General features: G+C 40.0%; 2 protein-coding genes across 19 annotated transcripts in view; one reads left to right on the plus strand and one right to left on the minus strand.

Annotated features, from left to right (window-relative positions):
* The window catches only part of LOC104107270 (B3 domain-containing protein REM10-like), a 153,942-nt gene that overhangs the window by 131,762 nt on the left and 3,009 nt on the right, over positions 1-19,171 (minus strand). Inside the window, exons 5-7 of one of the 4 annotated variants that reach the window (XM_009616026.4) lie at positions 17,627-17,754; positions 17,292-17,523; positions 13,630-13,903 (exon numbers count right to left, since the gene is read on the minus strand). In XM_009616026.4, the coding sequence (XP_009614321.1) occupies positions 13,872-13,903; positions 17,292-17,523; positions 17,627-17,754 (392 nt within the window). In that variant the 3' untranslated portion in view covers positions 13,630-13,871. Of the gene's footprint in view, positions 1-13,629; positions 13,904-16,175; positions 16,429-17,276; positions 17,524-17,626; positions 17,755-19,171 lie in introns of those variants that run through there. The other 3 variants (XM_009616027.4, XM_070191807.1, XM_070191808.1) reach the window with 3 other exon arrangements.
* The window catches only part of LOC104087897 (putative B3 domain-containing protein REM15), a 222,796-nt gene that overhangs the window by 60,878 nt on the left and 142,747 nt on the right, over positions 1-19,171 (plus strand). The gene's annotated exons all lie outside the window — the stretch shown is intronic.

Here is a 19,171-nt window from a genome sequence, read left to right on the forward strand (position 1 = left end):
CTTAAGAATAGGTTGACCTCAGCGCCAGTGCTAACACTTCCAGAGGGTCCAAAGGGTTATGTCGCCTATTGTGATGCCTCAGGTGTCGGGTTAGGATGTGTCCTGATGCAACATGGGAAGGAAATTGCATGTGCTTCAAGGTAGTTAAGGAAGCACAGGAGGAATTATCCAACCCACGACCTCGAGTTAGCTGTGGTTGTCTATGCACTTAAGATATGGGGACATTATTTATATGGTATTCATGTTGATATATTTATAGATCATAAAATCCTGCAACATATCTTCAAGCAAAAAGAGTTGAATTTGTGACAGAGGCAATGGCTTGATTTATTGAAAGATTACGATGTTAACATTCTCTACCATCCAGGGAAATCTAATATTGTAGCAGATGCCTTAAGTCGTTGATCTATGAGTAGCTTGGCACATGTAGAGGACGAGAAAAGACAATTAACTAGAGAGATTCATCAATTAGCTTGTTTGGGGGTTCGGTTAGTAGATTCTGATGATGGTGGAGTTGTACTCCAAAACACTGCAAAATCATCTCTCATAGCTGAAGTCAAGAAAAAGTAGTACGAGGATCCAGAGTTGGTCAAGTTGAGAGAGAGAGTTCCACAGCAAAAGAAGTCGTTGCTAGAGCTCAAGGGATATGGGGTTCTAAGATATAGGGGTCGTCTATGTGTTCCATATGTAGCAGGTCTACGAGACAGGATTATGTCAGAGGCACATTATTTGTGGTACTCCATTCAACCTGGGTTGAAGAAGATGTATCATGACATTAAGGATGTGTACTGGTGGAATGATATGAAGAAGAGCATTGCTATGTTTGTCGCCCAGTGTCCTAGTTGCCAGTAGGTGAAGGTAGAGCATCAGAAGCCCGGAGGGCTAATGCAGACTATAGAGATCCCGGCGTGGAAATGGGAGGCGATAAACATGGACTTTGTCACGGGTTTACCCCATTCTCATCGTAAGTTCGATTCTATATGGGTGATAGTCGATAGGCTCACAAAATATGCTCATTTCCTACCGGTAAGATCTACATATATAGCAGAAGATTATGCAAAGTTATATATTAAGGAGATAGTGCGGCTACACGAAGTACCAGTATCTATTATATCTGACCGTGGGGCCCAGTTTATAGCACATTTTTGGAGGTCATTTCAGATAGGTCTAGGGACTCAGATGAATCTCAGCACAATGTTTCATCAACAGACTGAATGACTAGCCGAGTGCACAATTCAGACGCTCGAGGATATTTTACGAGCATGTGTGTTAGATTTTAAAAGAAGTTGGGATGAACATCTACCACTTATCGAGTTTGCATATAATAACAGTTACCACCCAAGTATCCAGATGGCTCTATATGAGGCTTTGTATGGGCGTAAGTGTAGATCTCCTATAGGGTGGTTTGATGTTGGAGAATCAGGGTTACATGGGATAGACCTGGTTCAGCAGGCCGTATAGAAAGTAAAGCTTATCCGGGAGCAACTGTTGACAACTCAGAGTCATCAGAAGTCATATTCTGACGTGCAGCGATGAGACTTAGAGTGCGGGGTTAATGACTGGGTATTCTTAAAGGTATCACCTATGAATAGCGTGATGCATTTTGGCAAGAAAGGCAAGCTTAGCCCACGGTATAGTGGGCCTTATAGGATCATTTGGAGAGTGTGCCAAGTAGCTTATGAGTTAGAATTGACCTTAGAATTAGAGTCAGTACATCCATTTTTTCACGTATCTATGCTACGGAAGTGCATTGGCGATCCTACCAGAGTGGTGCTCATGGATGATGTACAGATTATGGAGGACTTTTTATACGAGAAAATTTTAATTGACATCCTAGACCAACAAATCTGCAAGCTATGAAATAAGGAGGTAGCCTCCGTGAAGGTTTTATGGAGAAGCAAGAATGTGGAAGAGATGATGTGGGAAGCGGAGGAAGAAATGAAGTCTAAATACCCCCACCTATTTCAAACTGAAGATATGGCTCATGATGGTATGCTACAGCACAACTCTATTCATGCTAGTAGGTCATCAGGTAAGCTCTTATTTCTTGACTTTCAGTATTTATGATTCACGGCTGTGTGAGGCAAAGTGTTGCTATTTATAGACATTGGCCATGTATGACATGCATAGTATATTTTCTAACTGCGTGCAGGTTGGTTTTAGTCAAGTGTACGGAGGAGACTCTGGCAAAAGTTTTCCAAAGTCTCTAAGAGTAAACATTCGAGGACAAATGTTCCCAAGGGGGGAATGATGTTACACCCTATATTTTCGTACGTAAAAGTGCGTTGTGAGCAAACTAATGTAGGACTAAAAATGAGATGATCTTTGAAAATATATAAAGTAAGTTAATCATGTTACCTTGGAGGTTAAAAATATTGAAGATTATGAAAAATAAGTACAAAGAGGGTTGGAAGGTTCAGAAGCTAAAGGAATTGTAGAAAATAATGTTTCGTCAAAAGTCGGCAAGTTGGGAATGTTATAACATATGCTTTTGGGGTGAGACTAGGGTGCTTCACATGATAATGAGGTTATGTTATGAGTTATCTTAATCGTATGATAGTCGTGTGTTATATTTTGAAGTCAGGCGAGAGGTGGAAAACAAGTCGATGAAAGTCATCACAAGTTACGTTCATAAGTATTACTGAAACTTTAGGTAGAATGTGACTACAATTTTCTCCCAATATACTTATATTTATGGGGTGTTCCACCCATAAAATTGAATATCTATGAGTCTATTTTCTAAATCATTAAACCGTTTGTCAATACGATATCAGAGTAGAGCGATATGGGCATTTTTGCTAGACTGCGCAGACTGTCACCTACTTGCTTAAATGAGAGTCCAAAAATGGGCCAGTTCAGGTCATCCAAAGAGGACTTTTTAAAGGCCTATATCCTTAATATATTATACTGATAATAAGTCATAATAACCATATCTTAAGCTATGCAAAAATCCTCCCAAAAATTTCCCACAAACCCTAATTGATTTTCTCTCCCTTTCAAGTTCTAAATGGAGGTAAAACCTAGAGTTTGAAGAACCAAGATAGGAGCTGAGTTATCCAAAAATAAGGTAAGTTTACTGCTCTCTTTAATCCATTTTTTTATGCTTTAAATTCGTAGTAAGTCATTCTCTATTTGTAAGAACTCACGGGACGGTGATCGGAAGCCGTGAGTTCGAGTTATTCACTTGTAGCGAACCGTTTTGTGTTGTTGTTGGGCTATTTTGTAGTATTTTGTGGTGTATATAAGGTTGGAAAATAATGTATATATGTTATTATTGTTGCTTTCTTGTGTTGTTGGTGTTATCTTGAATTTGGAGAAGTAAGGATTAGAGGGGAGATGCTGCCCGTTTTAATAGAAAATAAATGTGTCGTTCATTTTGAGATAGTTGTACCTTTCGTAAATTAATGATAGTATTATGATCATTGTTTTAGATTAAGATACGAAGAGGCGAGTTCAACTTGGTGATTGGAATATTGTGATAAGGTATGTTAAGGCTAAGCCCTTCCTTCATTTTGACATGATCTCGTAACTACATGTGTTTGATAACGAGGCATAAAGAGAAGTTCATACTCCCGAATTTATATACATTATCCTATTCTCATAAATTACAGTATTCTCCCTTATCGGGACTTTATATTCAATTAATTATTATCTTCTTCCAGTCAAGAGTGGAGAGGATCTATATATATACAGTATTATAGTATTTTCACCACCATCAAGCTATAATCGGTGGGCAGGCCCCTATTGGCCAACCTCTGATCAGATTGTAAGTTATATACCGAGCCTACTATTGCCGAGCGCCTATGATCGAGCCCAAGATAGCCGAGATACAGATCGTAGTATGGTCGAGCGCCTATGAGCGAGCGTACTATGGTGGAGCAGTTACACGTACCGAGCCTTATAGGGACAGACATTTATTTTATTTACTATATTGAAGGAGTTGAGTCAGTATCAATAGGTAAGTATATCTCCAGATCGTCTTTGACTCCCAGTTACTTTTAGTTATTATATTATCAATTCAGTTTCAGCTTTCAGTTTTGTTATTGCCTTGCATACTCGTTACATTATTTTGTACTGACGTCCCTTTTCCGGGGACGTTGTATTTCATGCGTACATGTTCAGATAAATAGACAGGTAGACCTCCTCAGTAGGTGTTTCCCAAGTTCAGCCTGATCGGTAAGCTCCACGTCCTTCGGAGTAGTCGGGTCTAGGGTTTTATGTACATTTTCTGTATGTATGTATATTTGTTATGGGTAGGTCGGGGCCCTGTTCCAATCATAATACATCCATTAGTAGAGGCTTGTAGACATATCATGTCAGCTAGTGCAGTATGTTGGGTTTGTTGGCCTGGTATGTATGTGTTGTTGGTATGTCAGCTATAGTAGTTATGATGGCCTTGTCGGCCCAGCTTTATATTGATGTTTAGTCAGCGCTAGTTTCAGCTCAGTTTTATATTTTTCTTCGCAAAGTGTCTTGCAATGTGGCCCAATGGCCAAATTATGACATTATATATTTAGAATCCCTTAGTCGCAAGTTGGTACGCTAGGTTAGATGAGGCACTAGATGTCGGTCTCACCCCCCCCCCCCATGTTCGGGCGTGACATCTTTCTACTGAGAAGTCATATTCCTTATATCATGCAGTATTGATCTATTTCACTTGTACTGAGTTTAACTATTGAACTTGAAAGCATGCCTACATTTTTGTACCACTATTTATATTGGACTGTACTTACAAAGCTTGTTACTACTTTCAGCCCAGAGGTTAGTCTTGTTACTTATTGAGTTGGTTATAATAATACTACACTCTGAACCTTGCGTGCAGATCCAGGTGCTCCCGGATACGATGACTTCTAGATTTCAAAGTTATTTCTGTTGGAGACTATCAAGGTAGTTGCTTGATGTCCGTAGACTTGATTCCCTTCCTGTTTAGTTATTGTACTGTTCTATATTTCAGTCAGACTTTGTATTCATTTACACTCTCATGTACTCAGTGACACCGAGTTTTGGGAGTGATTATAACTGTATTGTGAGATTTCTTCCGTTGAATTTAAATATTATATTTTTAAACATAAAAGATATGGTAGTTTGTTGAGATTGACGGCTTGCCTAATATTGAGATAGGCGCCATCACGACAGGTGAGATTTTGGGTCGTATCAAATTCGTGTCAGAGCCTAGGTTACATAGGTCTAACGAGTCATGAGTAGGTTTAGTAGAGTCTTGCGGATCGGTACAGAGACGTCTGTACTTATCTTCGAGAGATTGCCGAACCCTTAGGAAAATTTCACCTTCTTGCATTCTGTCATGCAAATTTGTTGATTCCGAAAACTAAATTTCTGTTATTATATTCTCTCACAAATGGTAAGGACATGTACTATCGGATCGGACGGTCAGCCACCAGTTAGGGTCGCAAGAGGCCGGAGCCGAGGTAAAGGTCGAGGTGTATCTTATACAGCAGTTGGAGCAGCACCTGTAGCACTACCAGTTGCTCCAACTCAGGAACAGATTCCAGATATAGCTGAGCCGACTGGACCAGCTCAGGCACCAATTGTGCCTATTGTGATTCCAGGCCTTTAGGAGGCTCTGGCCCAAATATTGATAGTTTGCACTGGCCTTGCTCAGGTGGTTTCGGCTCAGGCCACACCTGGAACTACCAGTCCAGCTAGTTGCAGCTGCTCAGGCCCCGGTAGTCCCTGTTATGGCAGGTGATGAAAAGAGGAGACTTGAGAGATTTTGGAGGCTTCGACCTCCATCATTTAGCGGTGCTGAGTCAGAGGATGCTCAAGCTTTTCTGGATAAGTGCCAGCGGATGCTTCGGACAATGGGTATTTTGGAGACCAGTGGGGTATCGTTCACTACTTTTAAATTTTCTAGGGCTGCCTTTAGATGGTGAGAGGCTTATGAGAGGCACAGGACGGTCGGTGCAGCACCACTTACATGGCAAGAATTCTCCATTCTCTTTTTGGGGAAGTTTGCACCGCAATCTGGTAGAGAGGAGCTGTACAGACAGTTTGAGCAGTTACGTCAGGGTGGCATGTCTGTGACGCAGTACGAGATGTGATTTTCTGAGTTGTCTTGTCACATAGTTTGGTTGGTTCCCATTGATAGAAGAGGATTATGAGGTTCATTGATGGCCTCGTGTATCAGTTGCGGTTGCTTATGACTAGGGAGAGGGTATCTGGTGCCACTTTTGACGAGGTGGTTGACATTTCTCAGTAGATAGAGGTGGTCCGTAGCCAGGAGCGTGGTGAGAGGGAGGCCAAGAGGCCTTGAGGTTCGGGCGATTCTGGTAGAGTACCTTCTGGAGGGCAGTCCTACCACAGCAGGGGTCGTCCTTACAGACACGCTCAGACGGGTCGTCCAGTTTACCGTTGTGCATCATCCATCCATGGTTCATACATTTCTCATCAGGGTCAGTCGTCTCTTAGTGCACTTCTAGCCTAGAGTACGCCCCGTGCACCATCAGTTCAGGGATTATCTGTACCAGGTTCTTCTGGTAGTTATTATAGTTCTCGAGGTCCACCTCAAAACTTGCCACCATTCTTCGAGAGGGAGTGCTATGAGTGTGGAGAGTTGGGTCATGTGAGGAAATATTCTCCCCGCCTTACACGAGGTCCAGTTCAGCAGAGGATTCAGGATACTACATCTGCACTAGTTTCTCTACCACCCACCCAGCCAGCTCGGGGTAGGGCTTAGTCAGTTAGGGGTCACCGAAGAGGGGGAGGCAGATCTGGTGGCGGTCATGCCCGCTTCTATGCTTTACATGCTAGGCAAGATGTTGTTGCTTCCGATGCAGTGATCACAAGTATTGTCTCAATGTGACACAAGGAAGCTTCTATATTATTTGACCATGGTTCCACATATTCGTATGTTTCATCATATTTTGTTCATTATCTGGATATGCACGTGAGTCCTTAGTTTCACTTGTTCGTATATCTACGGTGATGGGCGATACTATTATAGTGGACCGTGTGTATCGGTCGTGTGTGGTAACTATTGGGGGACTAGAGACTAGAGTTGATCTTTTATTGCTCGGTATGGTTGATTTTGATGTAATTCTGGGTATGGATTGGTTGTCTCCATGTCATGCTATTCTGGGCTATCACGCAAAAACCATGACATTAGCAATGCCGAGGTTGCCGAAGGTCGAATGGAGAGGTTCTCTAGACTATATTCCCATCAGGGTAATTTCTTATTTGAAGGCCCAACGTATGGTTGGAAATGGGTGTTTGTCATATTTGGCCTTTGTGAGAAATGTTGATGCATATACCCCTACTATTGATTCAGTACCGGTAGTGCGAGACTTTCCGGATGTATTCCCTGCAGACTTGCCGGGTATGCCACCCGACATGGATATTGATTTCGGTATTGACTTGGTGTCGGGCACTCAGCCCATTTCTATTCCTCCATATCGTATGGCACCAGATGAGTTGAGAGAATTGAAAGAGCAACTTCGAGAACTTCTTGACAAGGGGTTTATTAGGCCTAGTGTGTCGCCTTAGGGTGCACCTGTTCTGTTTGTGAAAACGAAAGATGGTACAATGCGGACGTGCATCGATTACATGCAACTTAACAAAGTCACAATCAAGAATAAATATCCTTCGCCGCGTATTGATGACTTATTTGACCAGCTTCATGGAGCAAGGGTGTTCTCCAAAATTGATTTGAGATCCGGGTATTACCAGTTAAAAATTCGAGATTCAGATATTCTAAAAACGACATTCTGGACTCGTTATGACCACTATGAGTTCCCCGTGATGTCTTTTGGGTTGACCAACGCCCCAACAACATTTATGCACTTGATAAATAGTGTATTCCAGCCATATCTTGATTTATTTGTCATAGTATTTATTGATGATATCTTTGTGTACTCACGTAACTAGGAGGAGCATGCACGACACTTGAGTATTGTACTATAGAGGCTGAAAGAAGAGAAACTTTATTCCAAACTCTCTAAGTGTGAGTTCTGGCTTAGCTCAGTGGCATTCTTGGGACACATAATGTCCACGAAGGGATTAAGGTGGACCCGAAGAAAGTAGAGGCAGTTCAGAGCTAGCCCAAGCCATCTTCAGTTACTGAGATTCAAAGTTTTCTCGGCTTGGCCGGTTATTATTGTCGCTTAGTAGAGGGTTTCTCGTCTATTGTGATGCCTATGACTAAATTGACCCAGAAAGGTGCTCCGTTCAGGTGGTCGGATGAATGTGAAGAGAGCTTTCAAAAGCTCAAGAAAACTTTGACTACAACCTCAGTATTGGTGTTGCCTATGGGTTCAGGTTCTTATATTGTGTATTGTGATGCGTCGCATATTGGTCTCGGCACAGTGCTGATGCAAGATGGTAGAGTGATTGCCTATGCGTCCAGACAGTTAAAGCTACATGAGAAGAATTATCCGGTCCACGACCTTGAGTTAGAAGCTATTATCCATGCCTTGAAGAATTGGCGACATTATTTGTACGGTGTCCATTGTGAGGTTTATACCGATCACCAGAGTCTACAACATCTGTTTAAACAGAAGGATCTTAATTTGCAGCAGTGGAGGTGGTTGGAGTTGCTTAAGGATTATGATATCACCATTCTCTATCATCCCGAAAAGGCCAATGTGGTGGTCGATGCCTTGAGTCGTAAGGCGGAGAGTTTGGGCAGCTTAGCATACTTACTGGTAGTAGAGAGGCCTTTAGCCTTGGATGTTCAGGCCTTGTCCAACCAGTTTGTCAGATTGGATATTTCCGAGATGAGCCGAGTTTTAGCTTGTGTGGTTTCTCAGTCTTCTCTTTATGATTGTATTAGAGAACGTTAACACGGTGATGCCAAGGAAGTCACTATTAGGGATGACTGTGTATTACGGATGCAGGGTAGGCTATGTGTGCCTAATGTATATGGTTTGCATGAATTGATTCCCTAGAAGGCTCAGAATTCGCGGTACTCCATTCATCTAGGTAACGCGAAGATGTATCGGGATTTAAGGCAGCACTATTGGTGGAGGCAAATGAAGAAAGATATAGTTGGGTTTGTAGCTCGTTGTTTAAATTGTCAACATGTGAAGTACGAGCATCAGAGACCGGGCGGATTGCTTCAGAGACTTGAAATTCCAGAGTGGAAGTAGGAGCGTATTACCATGGACTTCGTAGTTGGGCTCCCACGGACTTTGAGAAAGTTTGATGCAGTTTGGGTGATTGTAGATCGGTTGACCAAGTCCGCGCATTTTATTCCAGTTGGTACTACTTAATCTTCGGAGCGATTGGGTGAGATTTATATCCGTGAGATTGTTCATCTGCACAGTGTGCCAGTGTCCTATCTTTTCAGATCGGAGTACGTAGTTTACATCACAGTTTTGGAGAGCAGTACAGCGAGAATTAGGTACACAAGTTCAACTGAGTACATCATTTCACCCTCAGACGGACGGACAATCCGAGCGCACTATTCAGATATTGGAAGATATGTTACGCGCTTGTGTTATAGATTTCGGGGGTTCTTGGGATCAATTTCTGCCACTGGCAAAGTTTGCTTAAAATAACAGCTACCAATCAAGCATTTAGATAGCTCTGTATGAGGCTTATATGGGAGACGGTGTCGGTCTCCGGTGGGTTGGTTTGATCCGGGTGAGACTAGGCTATTGGGCACTGATTTGGTTCAATATGCTTTGGAGAAGGTTAAATTGATTCAGGAGCGGCTTCGCACGGCGCAGTCTAGAAAGAAGAGTTATGCTGACCGAAAGGTCCGTGATGTTGCTTACATGGTTGGGGAGAAGGTTCTATTCAACATTTCACCCATGAAGGGTGTGTTGAGGTTCGGGAAGAAGGGCAAGTTGAGCCCTCGATATATTGGGCCTTTTGCGATACTTAAGAAGATTGGAGAGGTGGCTTATGAACTTGCTTTGCCACCTAGTCTATTAGGTGTTCATCTAGTGTTCCATGTGTACATGCTTTGAAAGTATGCAGGGGATCCGTCTCATATTTTGGATTTCAGTACAGTGCAGTTGGATGGTAATTTGACTTATGATGTGGAGTCGGTGGCTATTTTAGACCGACAGGTTCGAAAGCTAAGGTCAAAGACCATAGCATCAGTGAAGGTATAATGGAAGGGCTAGCCAGTTGGAGAAGCTATTTGGGAGATTGAGTGGGAGATGTGGAGAAAATATCCATACCTATTTGAGACTCTAGGTATGATTCTAAACTCGTTCGATGACGAACGTTTGTTTAAGATGGGGAGAATGTAATGACTCGGCCGGTCGTTTTGAGTATTACAGCCTCGTACCTTTATTTACTGCTCAATTTATGCTTTACAGTTATTTTATGACTTACCGGGTTAGTTGGTTCGGGTTCAGAAGGATTTCAGAGTGAATTGAGACACTTAGTCTCATAATTGAAAACATAAGTAGGAAAAGTTGACCGGATGTTGACTTATGTGTAAACGACCCCGAATTTGATTTTTTATGGTTCTGTTAGCTCTGTTGGGTGATTTTGAACTTAGGGGCGTGTTCAGATTGTAATTTGGAGGTCCGTAGTGGAATTAGGCTTGAAATAACAGAAGTTGAATTTTTGGGATGTTTGGCTGGGGGATTGACTTTTTGATATCGGGGTCAGAATCCGATACTGGAAATTGAAATAGGTCTGTTATGTCATTTATGACTTGTGTGCAAAATTTGAGGCCAATCCGACTTGATTTGATAGGTTTCGGCATTGAAAGTAGAAGTTGAAAGTTCTTAGTTTTATTAGGCTTCAATTGGGGTATGATTCGTGGTTTTAACATTGTTTGAGGTGATTCTAGGGTTCGACTAAGTTCGTATGATGTTATGGGACTTGATGGTGTGTTTAGTTGAGGTCCTGGGGGCCTCGGGTGAGTTTCGGATGGGTGACAGATCATTTTTGGACTTGGCTTAGTGGCTGAAGACTGCTGGGGTATTTTTTTCTAGTTTCCTTCTTCGCATTAACGAGTGGATCCTCGTGTTTGTGAAGGGGAATTTGGGGCAAGCAAGATTTTCTCTTCGCGTTCGCAAGGGGGTTTCGCGTTCGCCAAGAGGAGCTGGGGTCAGGCGAGGTTGTTCTTCGCGTTCGCGATTGGGTATCGCGCTCGCGAAGGGAAAAATAGTTAGGGTGAGTTTTGCCTTCGCTTTCGTAAAGGGGAGCTCGCGTTCGCGAAGAGGAGCTCGGTAAAGCATCGCGTTTGCGAGCAGTGTCTCACGTTCGCGAAGGGCAATATTGGGAAGCACAATTTTGTGCTTCGCGAACGCGAGGGACCTGTCGCGTTCGCGAAGAAGAGAGGTCTGGACAGAAAGTTTAAGTTCTGAAAATTTGACTTTGTCCCATTTTCCATTTTTCACGGATTGGAGCTCGGGAAGTGGCGATATTCTGGAGATTTTCAAGGAAAATAATGGGGTAAGTGTTCTTAACTCATTATTGGTCAAATTATCCGAATCCATCATTGTTTTTAACATTTAATGGGTGTATTAAGTTGAAAATTTTAGAAAACTCTCTTGGTTTAATTTGAAGATTTGAGGGTCGAGTTGATGTCGAAATTTGGTAAATTTGGTATGGTTAAACTCGTGGTTGAATGGGTTTTCGAATTTTGTAACTTTTGTCGGGTTCCGAGACGTGGGCCCCACGATTGATTTTTGAGTTAAATTTTGGATTTTATTGGGAAATTAGTATTTTCTTATAGAATTAATTTTAATAAATTGTATTAACTGAATCGAATTAATTGTGGCTAGATACGAGGCTTTCGGAGACCAATTCACGAGGCAAGGGCATAGCGGAGTAAGAAATTACACGGTTTGAGGTAAGTAACACTTCTAAATTTGGTTCTGAGGGTATGAATTGTTTGGAGGTGACGCACACGATAGTTGACGCGCGTGTGGATGTGCACCATTGAAATTGTTACTTGAATAAATTCTGTGAAATTGTAAAATTTAAAGAATCATGTTATTATCTGATCATTTTTCACGTGTTAGAGAAATTGAGTTGAGGCTTTTATTAAAGATCATGTTTAGGCTACATGCCAATATTTTGGGACCCATGAGGTCGTGTTTCTGTTGAATTAATTATTTTAAAAATGTACATTTCACACTCAATCATATTCGTCCATTGAGAGGATATTTATGGGATCGAGTTATGCGCCGCAGTAGGCCACATTGGCTTTATATATATTATTATTATATAGATCAGGGTTGCCCGCCTACAGCACGACTTATAGGCTTTATTACTATATGGATTGGGGTTGCCTGCCTGCAGCAGGCCTTATAGGCTTTATAATTATACAGATCGGGACTGCCCGTCTGCAGTAGGCCATATCGGCTTTATATCACGCTTGAGCTGAAGGAGCCCCTTCGGAGTGTGTACACACCCTCAGTGAGCGTGGATGATTTATATATTCGGGATGGACTTCCCTAAGGCATGGACTTGCCTTACTTATTTATATTGTGATACATATTCCCTGGACATGGATTTTGTCTGTGACATTTACATTTGCGGATAAATTACCCCAGGGATGGATTGGCCTTATACGATACCGAATGACTGACTGTTAGTCGATATATATATATATATATATATATATATATATATATATATATATATATGGGATGGAATATCCCTGGGCTGAATTGTCCATAAATAGTACCAAGTGACTGAATGATTTGTGACCACTATTTACATGAGGTCTTTCTACTGAGAAGTCATATTCCTCATATCATGCAGTATTTATCTATTTCACTTGAACTGAGTTTAACTGTTGAACTTGAAAGCATACCTACATTTTTGTACCAGTATTTATACTGGACTGTACCTGCGGAGCTCGTCACTACTTTCAGCCCATAGGTTAGTCTTGTTACTTATTGAGTTGGTTGTACTCATACTACACTCTGCACCTCGTATGAAGATCCAGGTGCTCCCGGTTACGACGACTGCTTGATTTTAGAGTTATAATTGTTGGAGACTATCAAGGTAGCTGTTTGACGTCCGCAGGCTTGATTCCCTTCCTGTTTAGTTATTGTAATGTTCTATATTTCAGACAAAGATTTTATTAGTCAGACTTTGTATTCATTTAGATGCTCATGTACCACCTAAGCAAGGCCAGTGAAAACTGTTAATATCTGGGCCACAACCTCCTGAAGGCCTGGAATCACAATAGGCAAAGTCGGTGCCTGAGCTGGTCCTATCGGCTCAGTTATATCTGGAATCTGCTCCTCAGCTGGAGAAATCGGTGGTGCTACAGGTGCTGCTCCAACTGTTGTACGAGCTACACCTCGACCTTTATCTCGGCCCCGGCCTCTACCACGGCCCTGGCCTGTCGAAGCCCTAACTGGTGGCACTGGTGGCTGACTGTCTAATCCGGTATGACGTGTCCTCACCATCTGTGAGAGAATAGAATAACAGAAATTTAGTTTCCGGAATCTACAAATTCGCACGAGAGAATGCAATAAGGTGAAATTTTCCTAAGGGCTCGGCATACTCTTCGAAGATAAGTGCAGACGTCTCTGTACCGATCCGCAAGACTCTACTAAACCTGCTCATGACTCGTGAGACCTATGTAACCTAGGCTCTGATACCAACTTGTCAAGACCCAAAATCTCACCTGTTCTGATGGCGCCTATCTCAATATTAGGTAAGCCGACAATCTCAATAAACCACTATATCTTTTAAGTTTAAAAAACACATAACATTTAAATTCAACGGAAGAAATCTCACAATACAGTTATAATCATTTCCAAAACCCGGTGTCACTGAGTACATGAGCATCTAATATGAATACAAAGTTTGACTAATAAAACACTATCTGAAAGTATTGAACAATACAATAACTGGAAAAAAAAAATAGTCAAGGTCAGCGGACTCCAGACAGCTACCTTGATTGTCTCCTACTAATAGCACTCTGAGATCTAACGGTCGTCGTGTCTGAATGCACCTGGATCTGCATACGAGGTGCATAGTATAGTATGAGTACAACCAACTCATTAAGTAACAAGACTAACCTCTGGGCTGAAAGTAGTGACAAGCTCCGCAGGTATAGTCTAGTATAAATAATGATACAGAAATGTAGGCATGCTTCCAAGTTCAACAGTTTAACTCGGTACAAGTGAAATAGATCAATATTGCATGATATGAGGAGTATGGCATCTCAGTGGAAAGACTTCCTGTAAATACTGGTCACAAATCATTCGGTCACTCGATACTATTTATGACAAATTCGGCCCAGGGATATTCCATCCCGTATATATATACACATCGACTGACAGTCAGTCACTTAGTACCGTATAAGGCCAATCCAAACTTGGGGTAATTTATCCCCAAATGTAAAGGATACGGATAAGATCCATGTCTAGGGAAATTCATCACAATATAAATAAGTAAGGCAAGTCCATGCCCTCGGAAGTCCATCCCAAATATATAATCATCTACGCTCACTGGGGTTGTGTACACACTCCAAAGGGGCTCTTTCAGCCCAAGCGTGATATAAAGCCGATATGGCCTACTGCAGGCGGGCAGTCCTGATCCGTATAATAATAAAGCCTATAAGGCTTGCTACAGGCGGGCAGCCCCGATCCATATAATAGTAAAGCCTATAAGGTCTGCTGCAGGCAGGCAGCTCCGATCCATATAATAATAATAATATTAATATAAAGTCGATATGGCATGTTGCGGTGCGCAACTTGATCCCATAAATATTCTCACAATGGATGAATATTTTTAAAATGTACATTTTTAAAACAATTAATTTAATAGCAACACGACCCCATGGGTCCTAAACTATCGACACGTAGCCTAAACACGGTCTTTAATAAGAGCCTCAGCTCAATTTCTCTAACACGGGGAAAATATTCAGATACTAACATGATTCTTTAATTTTTAAAACTTCACAGAATTTATTCAAGTCACAATTTCAATGGTGCACATCCACACGCTCGTTAACTATCGTGTGAGTCACCTCCAAACAATTTATATAATACCAATTCGGGGATTCATACCCTCAAAATCAAGTTTAGAAGTGTTACTTACCTCAAACCGTGTAATTTCTTAATCCGCAATCCCCTTGCCTCGTGAATTGGTCTCTGAAAGCCTCGTATCTAGCCACAATTAAACCAAGAGGGCTTTCTAAAATTTCCAACTTAATACACCCATTAAATGCTAAAATCAACCATGAATTCGGGTAATTTGACCAATAATAAGTTAAGAACACTTACCCCGTTGTGTTCTTTGAAAATCTCCCGAAAATCGCCTCTTCCCGACCTCCAATCCATCAAAAATGGAAAATGTCCCATTTTCAGAACTTAAACTTTCTATCCAGACCTCTCTTCTTCACGAACGTGACAGGTCCCTCGCGTTCGCGAAGCACAAAATTGTGTTGCCCAACATTACCCTTCGCGAATGCGAGACACTGTTCGCGAATGCGATGCTTTACCAAGCTCCTCTTCGCGAACGCGAAATCGCAAAACCCAACTCAACTATTTTTCCCTTTGCGATACCCAATCGCGAACGGAAAGAAAAACCTCGCCTGACCAAATCATTTTGACAGCATCTAGAAAGAGGAAGATAGAAACCTCCTCGTTTTTAGTATGCCATTCACATCATTGCTTACCATTAACATGTCATCAATAAAATTATCACTGCATACTTTAGTATAAATGATACAATTGCTTTGTCAAAATTTTCATGTCGTTCTTTGTGAGCTTTTTAGTCCATAGAAAGATCTAACAAATTTATAAACCTTATGTTAATTTCCTGATAGAACGAATCCTTCTAGTTATTCTATATATACCTCCTCATCAAGATACCATTCGATAAACATATAGGTCATAAATAGATGCTAAATCAAATATAATTCTAATCGAAGTAACTCTTGCTACCAATGTATATGTATTAAAATAATCAGTTCCATCTTTATGTTAAAAGCCTTTAGCTACTAATCTAACTTGGCAAATACATAAAGTCTCATCGCTGTGGTACTTTTTCAGAAGCACCCACGTACAATCGATAGGTTTAGAAGTTAGAGGCAATCAATAAGTTCCCAAGTGTGATTTGACATTATTGAATTTATTTCATCTTTAATACTCCCTCCGTTTTAATTTATTTGAATCTATTTTCTTTTTAATCCGTGTCAAAAAGAATGACATCTTTCCTTATTTGGAAACAATTTACATTTATGCAGCCACACAAAATATATATACTTTATTTTACACTACAGATTCAAAAGTCTTCTATCTTTTCTTAAATTTCGTGCTCAGTCAAATGGGTTCACATAAATTGAAACGGAGGGAATAGTATCTTTCCAAAAGGCTGCAACTCTAGAAGCCATAGCTTCTTTATAGGTTGTTCTTACAACTGTCTCTATTATCTTCAACAAGATTAAAAGAAATACTATAGGAGACAATCTCAGCCAAATTAAAGATCAAGGACCAAAAGTCCAGTTGCTTCAATGGTCCTCTCTCTTTGCAACCTCTGCAGAATATTTGTTTGCAAAATACATTATTTCATGAAAGTTGTCACAAAAATCTGCTAAGAAGCCAATGATGTAACTATTTGTATGATATCTTTAGTAATGTTATATAATTTTCAAGCTATAATAAAACATGTAAATACCTTTTAAATATTTTCAAATAATAATTATACAATTATGAGAAATGTTACATAGAAACCATAAAACTGTGAAGAATCCGAGACCAGTAGGGAAAAAAAGAATCCAGTTTTGCAGAAATTTCATTACCAAATTTTAACTTATTCTTGCCACTATATAAACTCAACTTGATTGTGCAAAACCACCATACAATCATGCAAATCTATGGTAAGCTTTTTATAATCGGAAATCGGGAACTTTCAAAATTAATCTCCAATATAATGTTGTGTCAATAATATATGTCAAAATTTTATCTCATGTATACAACTTAAAAGTAAATTTTATTAAATATTATTCATAACTTTATCGACTGTTAAAACCATTATGCAAAATTTCAACAGTGTCTTCCCTACTAAACCAGAAAAAGGATAATATTAGATTAAAGGATTTAACTAACTATATCTACTGCCAGTGTAATAATACTTTTACCCTGTCAATGAAATTTAACCTACTATAGAAGGTTACATATCTTATTTTTCATGAGACAATCAAACCTCTCAATAACAACACCTCACTATAGCATCCAAAAAATGTTGGAACAAACGCAGTTGTTATAGAGAGGTTTGACTATAATATTTTCCTTATTTTTCATGTTATTTTTAATTACCTTTAAAATGACATAATGGTATAAAAACAAATTGCACGGTCAGTGAAAAGAAATATACATTAAAACTGGAAGAACACTTACATCGGAAGTACGCAATTGGTATTTTCGCGTTCGTGATGAGTTCAAACTTGTAAACATCTCCTACTTGGAGACAATTTGCTGCTCTGAATTTTGTCCATCCACGTATAATTCCAAAATGATGTGCATCTCTCCCTAGCCACACTGACCAAGATCGCTGAGCTTCATCTTTCAGAATCATCTCACACTTTCTATTTATCAACCCATTTGATTTTGCAAAATCCAGTGGGAAATACTACCATAAAATTTATTATATTTCATTATGTAATTTAGTTTCAGTTGTTACCCCAAAAAGGGAAAAAAGGCAAAGAAAAGAATGTAAAGTTTAAATCACTTACCAAAACTGACTTCTTGATGGAATAAGGTTTGATGGTCGAAATAAAATAAGGAAGATCATTATCACCAGAAGTTGGAGTAGATACTTGTGCATTAAGAGGAATCATGTCGGAGGGCTTTATACTAATGTCTGATATTCATTATAAAGAACAAGACAGCAAAAAAAAGAGAAAGGAATGAGGAAGTGTTACAATTAGAAAAAAAAGAAAGATCACATTACATAAGGCTTCCAAATGATAAGGGAAAAGCTAAAAAGGCAAGCATGATGTAATGAAATAAAGTTTAATGATTTATATTTTAATTCGACTAGAGGAGACGTGAAAAGATGACAGATGACACTCCAAAGCAGCAGGAGGTTCAGGCACAAGGCAATAAAAATGCTACTTTGAATGTCACAAATCTCTTTTATGCTATTACCCCTATTCCTTCAATTCTTGTGTGCAATTTGGATGTGGATTCTAATGAAGCTTCGGGGGTTTAGTGGCTGAAAGGCTCTAATGGGAAAAGATATTAGCAGTCCTGATGTAAATATAACTCCCAAATCAACCAGTAATGCTACAACTGAGGCAGAGAATGTAGCATTTGAAGGCATTTCTAGCTCCAATTCCTGACATTGAACGAAGTAGTCAGGATAAATCTGAGCAACATAAAACAAGGATGAAATAGGAGGCAAGGATACTAATCAAGTGCAACTATGGTTCAACTTCCACCTTTGGATACTAACTTTCCACCATTAGCTTCTGGATTTTCCTTAGCCCTGTCAAACCTATGATGCACAATGCATTCATGAAACCTCTAGACTAACATTAAATGCATCAGTCCCTTCTTTTGTCCCTGGTTTCAGCAAGATATATCCAAACAATGACTATGGCATAGAAGAAGAAACCAATGAAGTAGAAATTGATTCTGTAACTGATGAAGATATGATGACATAGATGATTACGGCTAATTAGAAAGAAGATTAGAGGACAACGAAAAGAAAGAAAGAAAGAAAGAAAGGCGTGAAAGGATTTGAATGTGGATTCATTCATGGACAAGCAAAAGGGATCATTCGAACTTGGATCTCGAAGAAAAAAGAAGACAATGAATGCCCTTCTTTTCTTCGAACAATTCATATTAAAGGCAAAGAATGAATTATTTCATCCAACATAAATAGTTAATCCAGAATATCCAAATAGTGTCACATTGTTACATTTCCAAGTTTGGATTTAGACATTTGATGTAAAGAGAATCAATGGCATGCCTCTTTCTCCAAAGTCTGATCTATATGGTACTGGCCTAGTCTCCTACATGATTTTGCAATTTTTTTTTTTTAGTATAATGGTAGTGAATGTTGAGACTCCAAAGTCCAACATATCCACAAGATGAGTGTTGCAGAGATGAGAATGCTACGATAGATGTGCGGTCATACAAGATTATATTAAAAATGACCACATTCGCCACAAGGTGCAAGTAGTGAGCATTGAGGATAAAATGCGAGAAGAGGTTGTCGACAAATATAAGTAATTTTATCAAAGACGTAATATAGTATCATGGTGTATTTTACA

The sequence above is a fragment of the Nicotiana tomentosiformis genome, chromosome 12, assembly GCF_000390325.3.
Source record: "Nicotiana tomentosiformis chromosome 12, ASM39032v3, whole genome shotgun sequence".
Taxonomy (NCBI): Eukaryota; Viridiplantae; Streptophyta; class Magnoliopsida; order Solanales; family Solanaceae; genus Nicotiana; species Nicotiana tomentosiformis.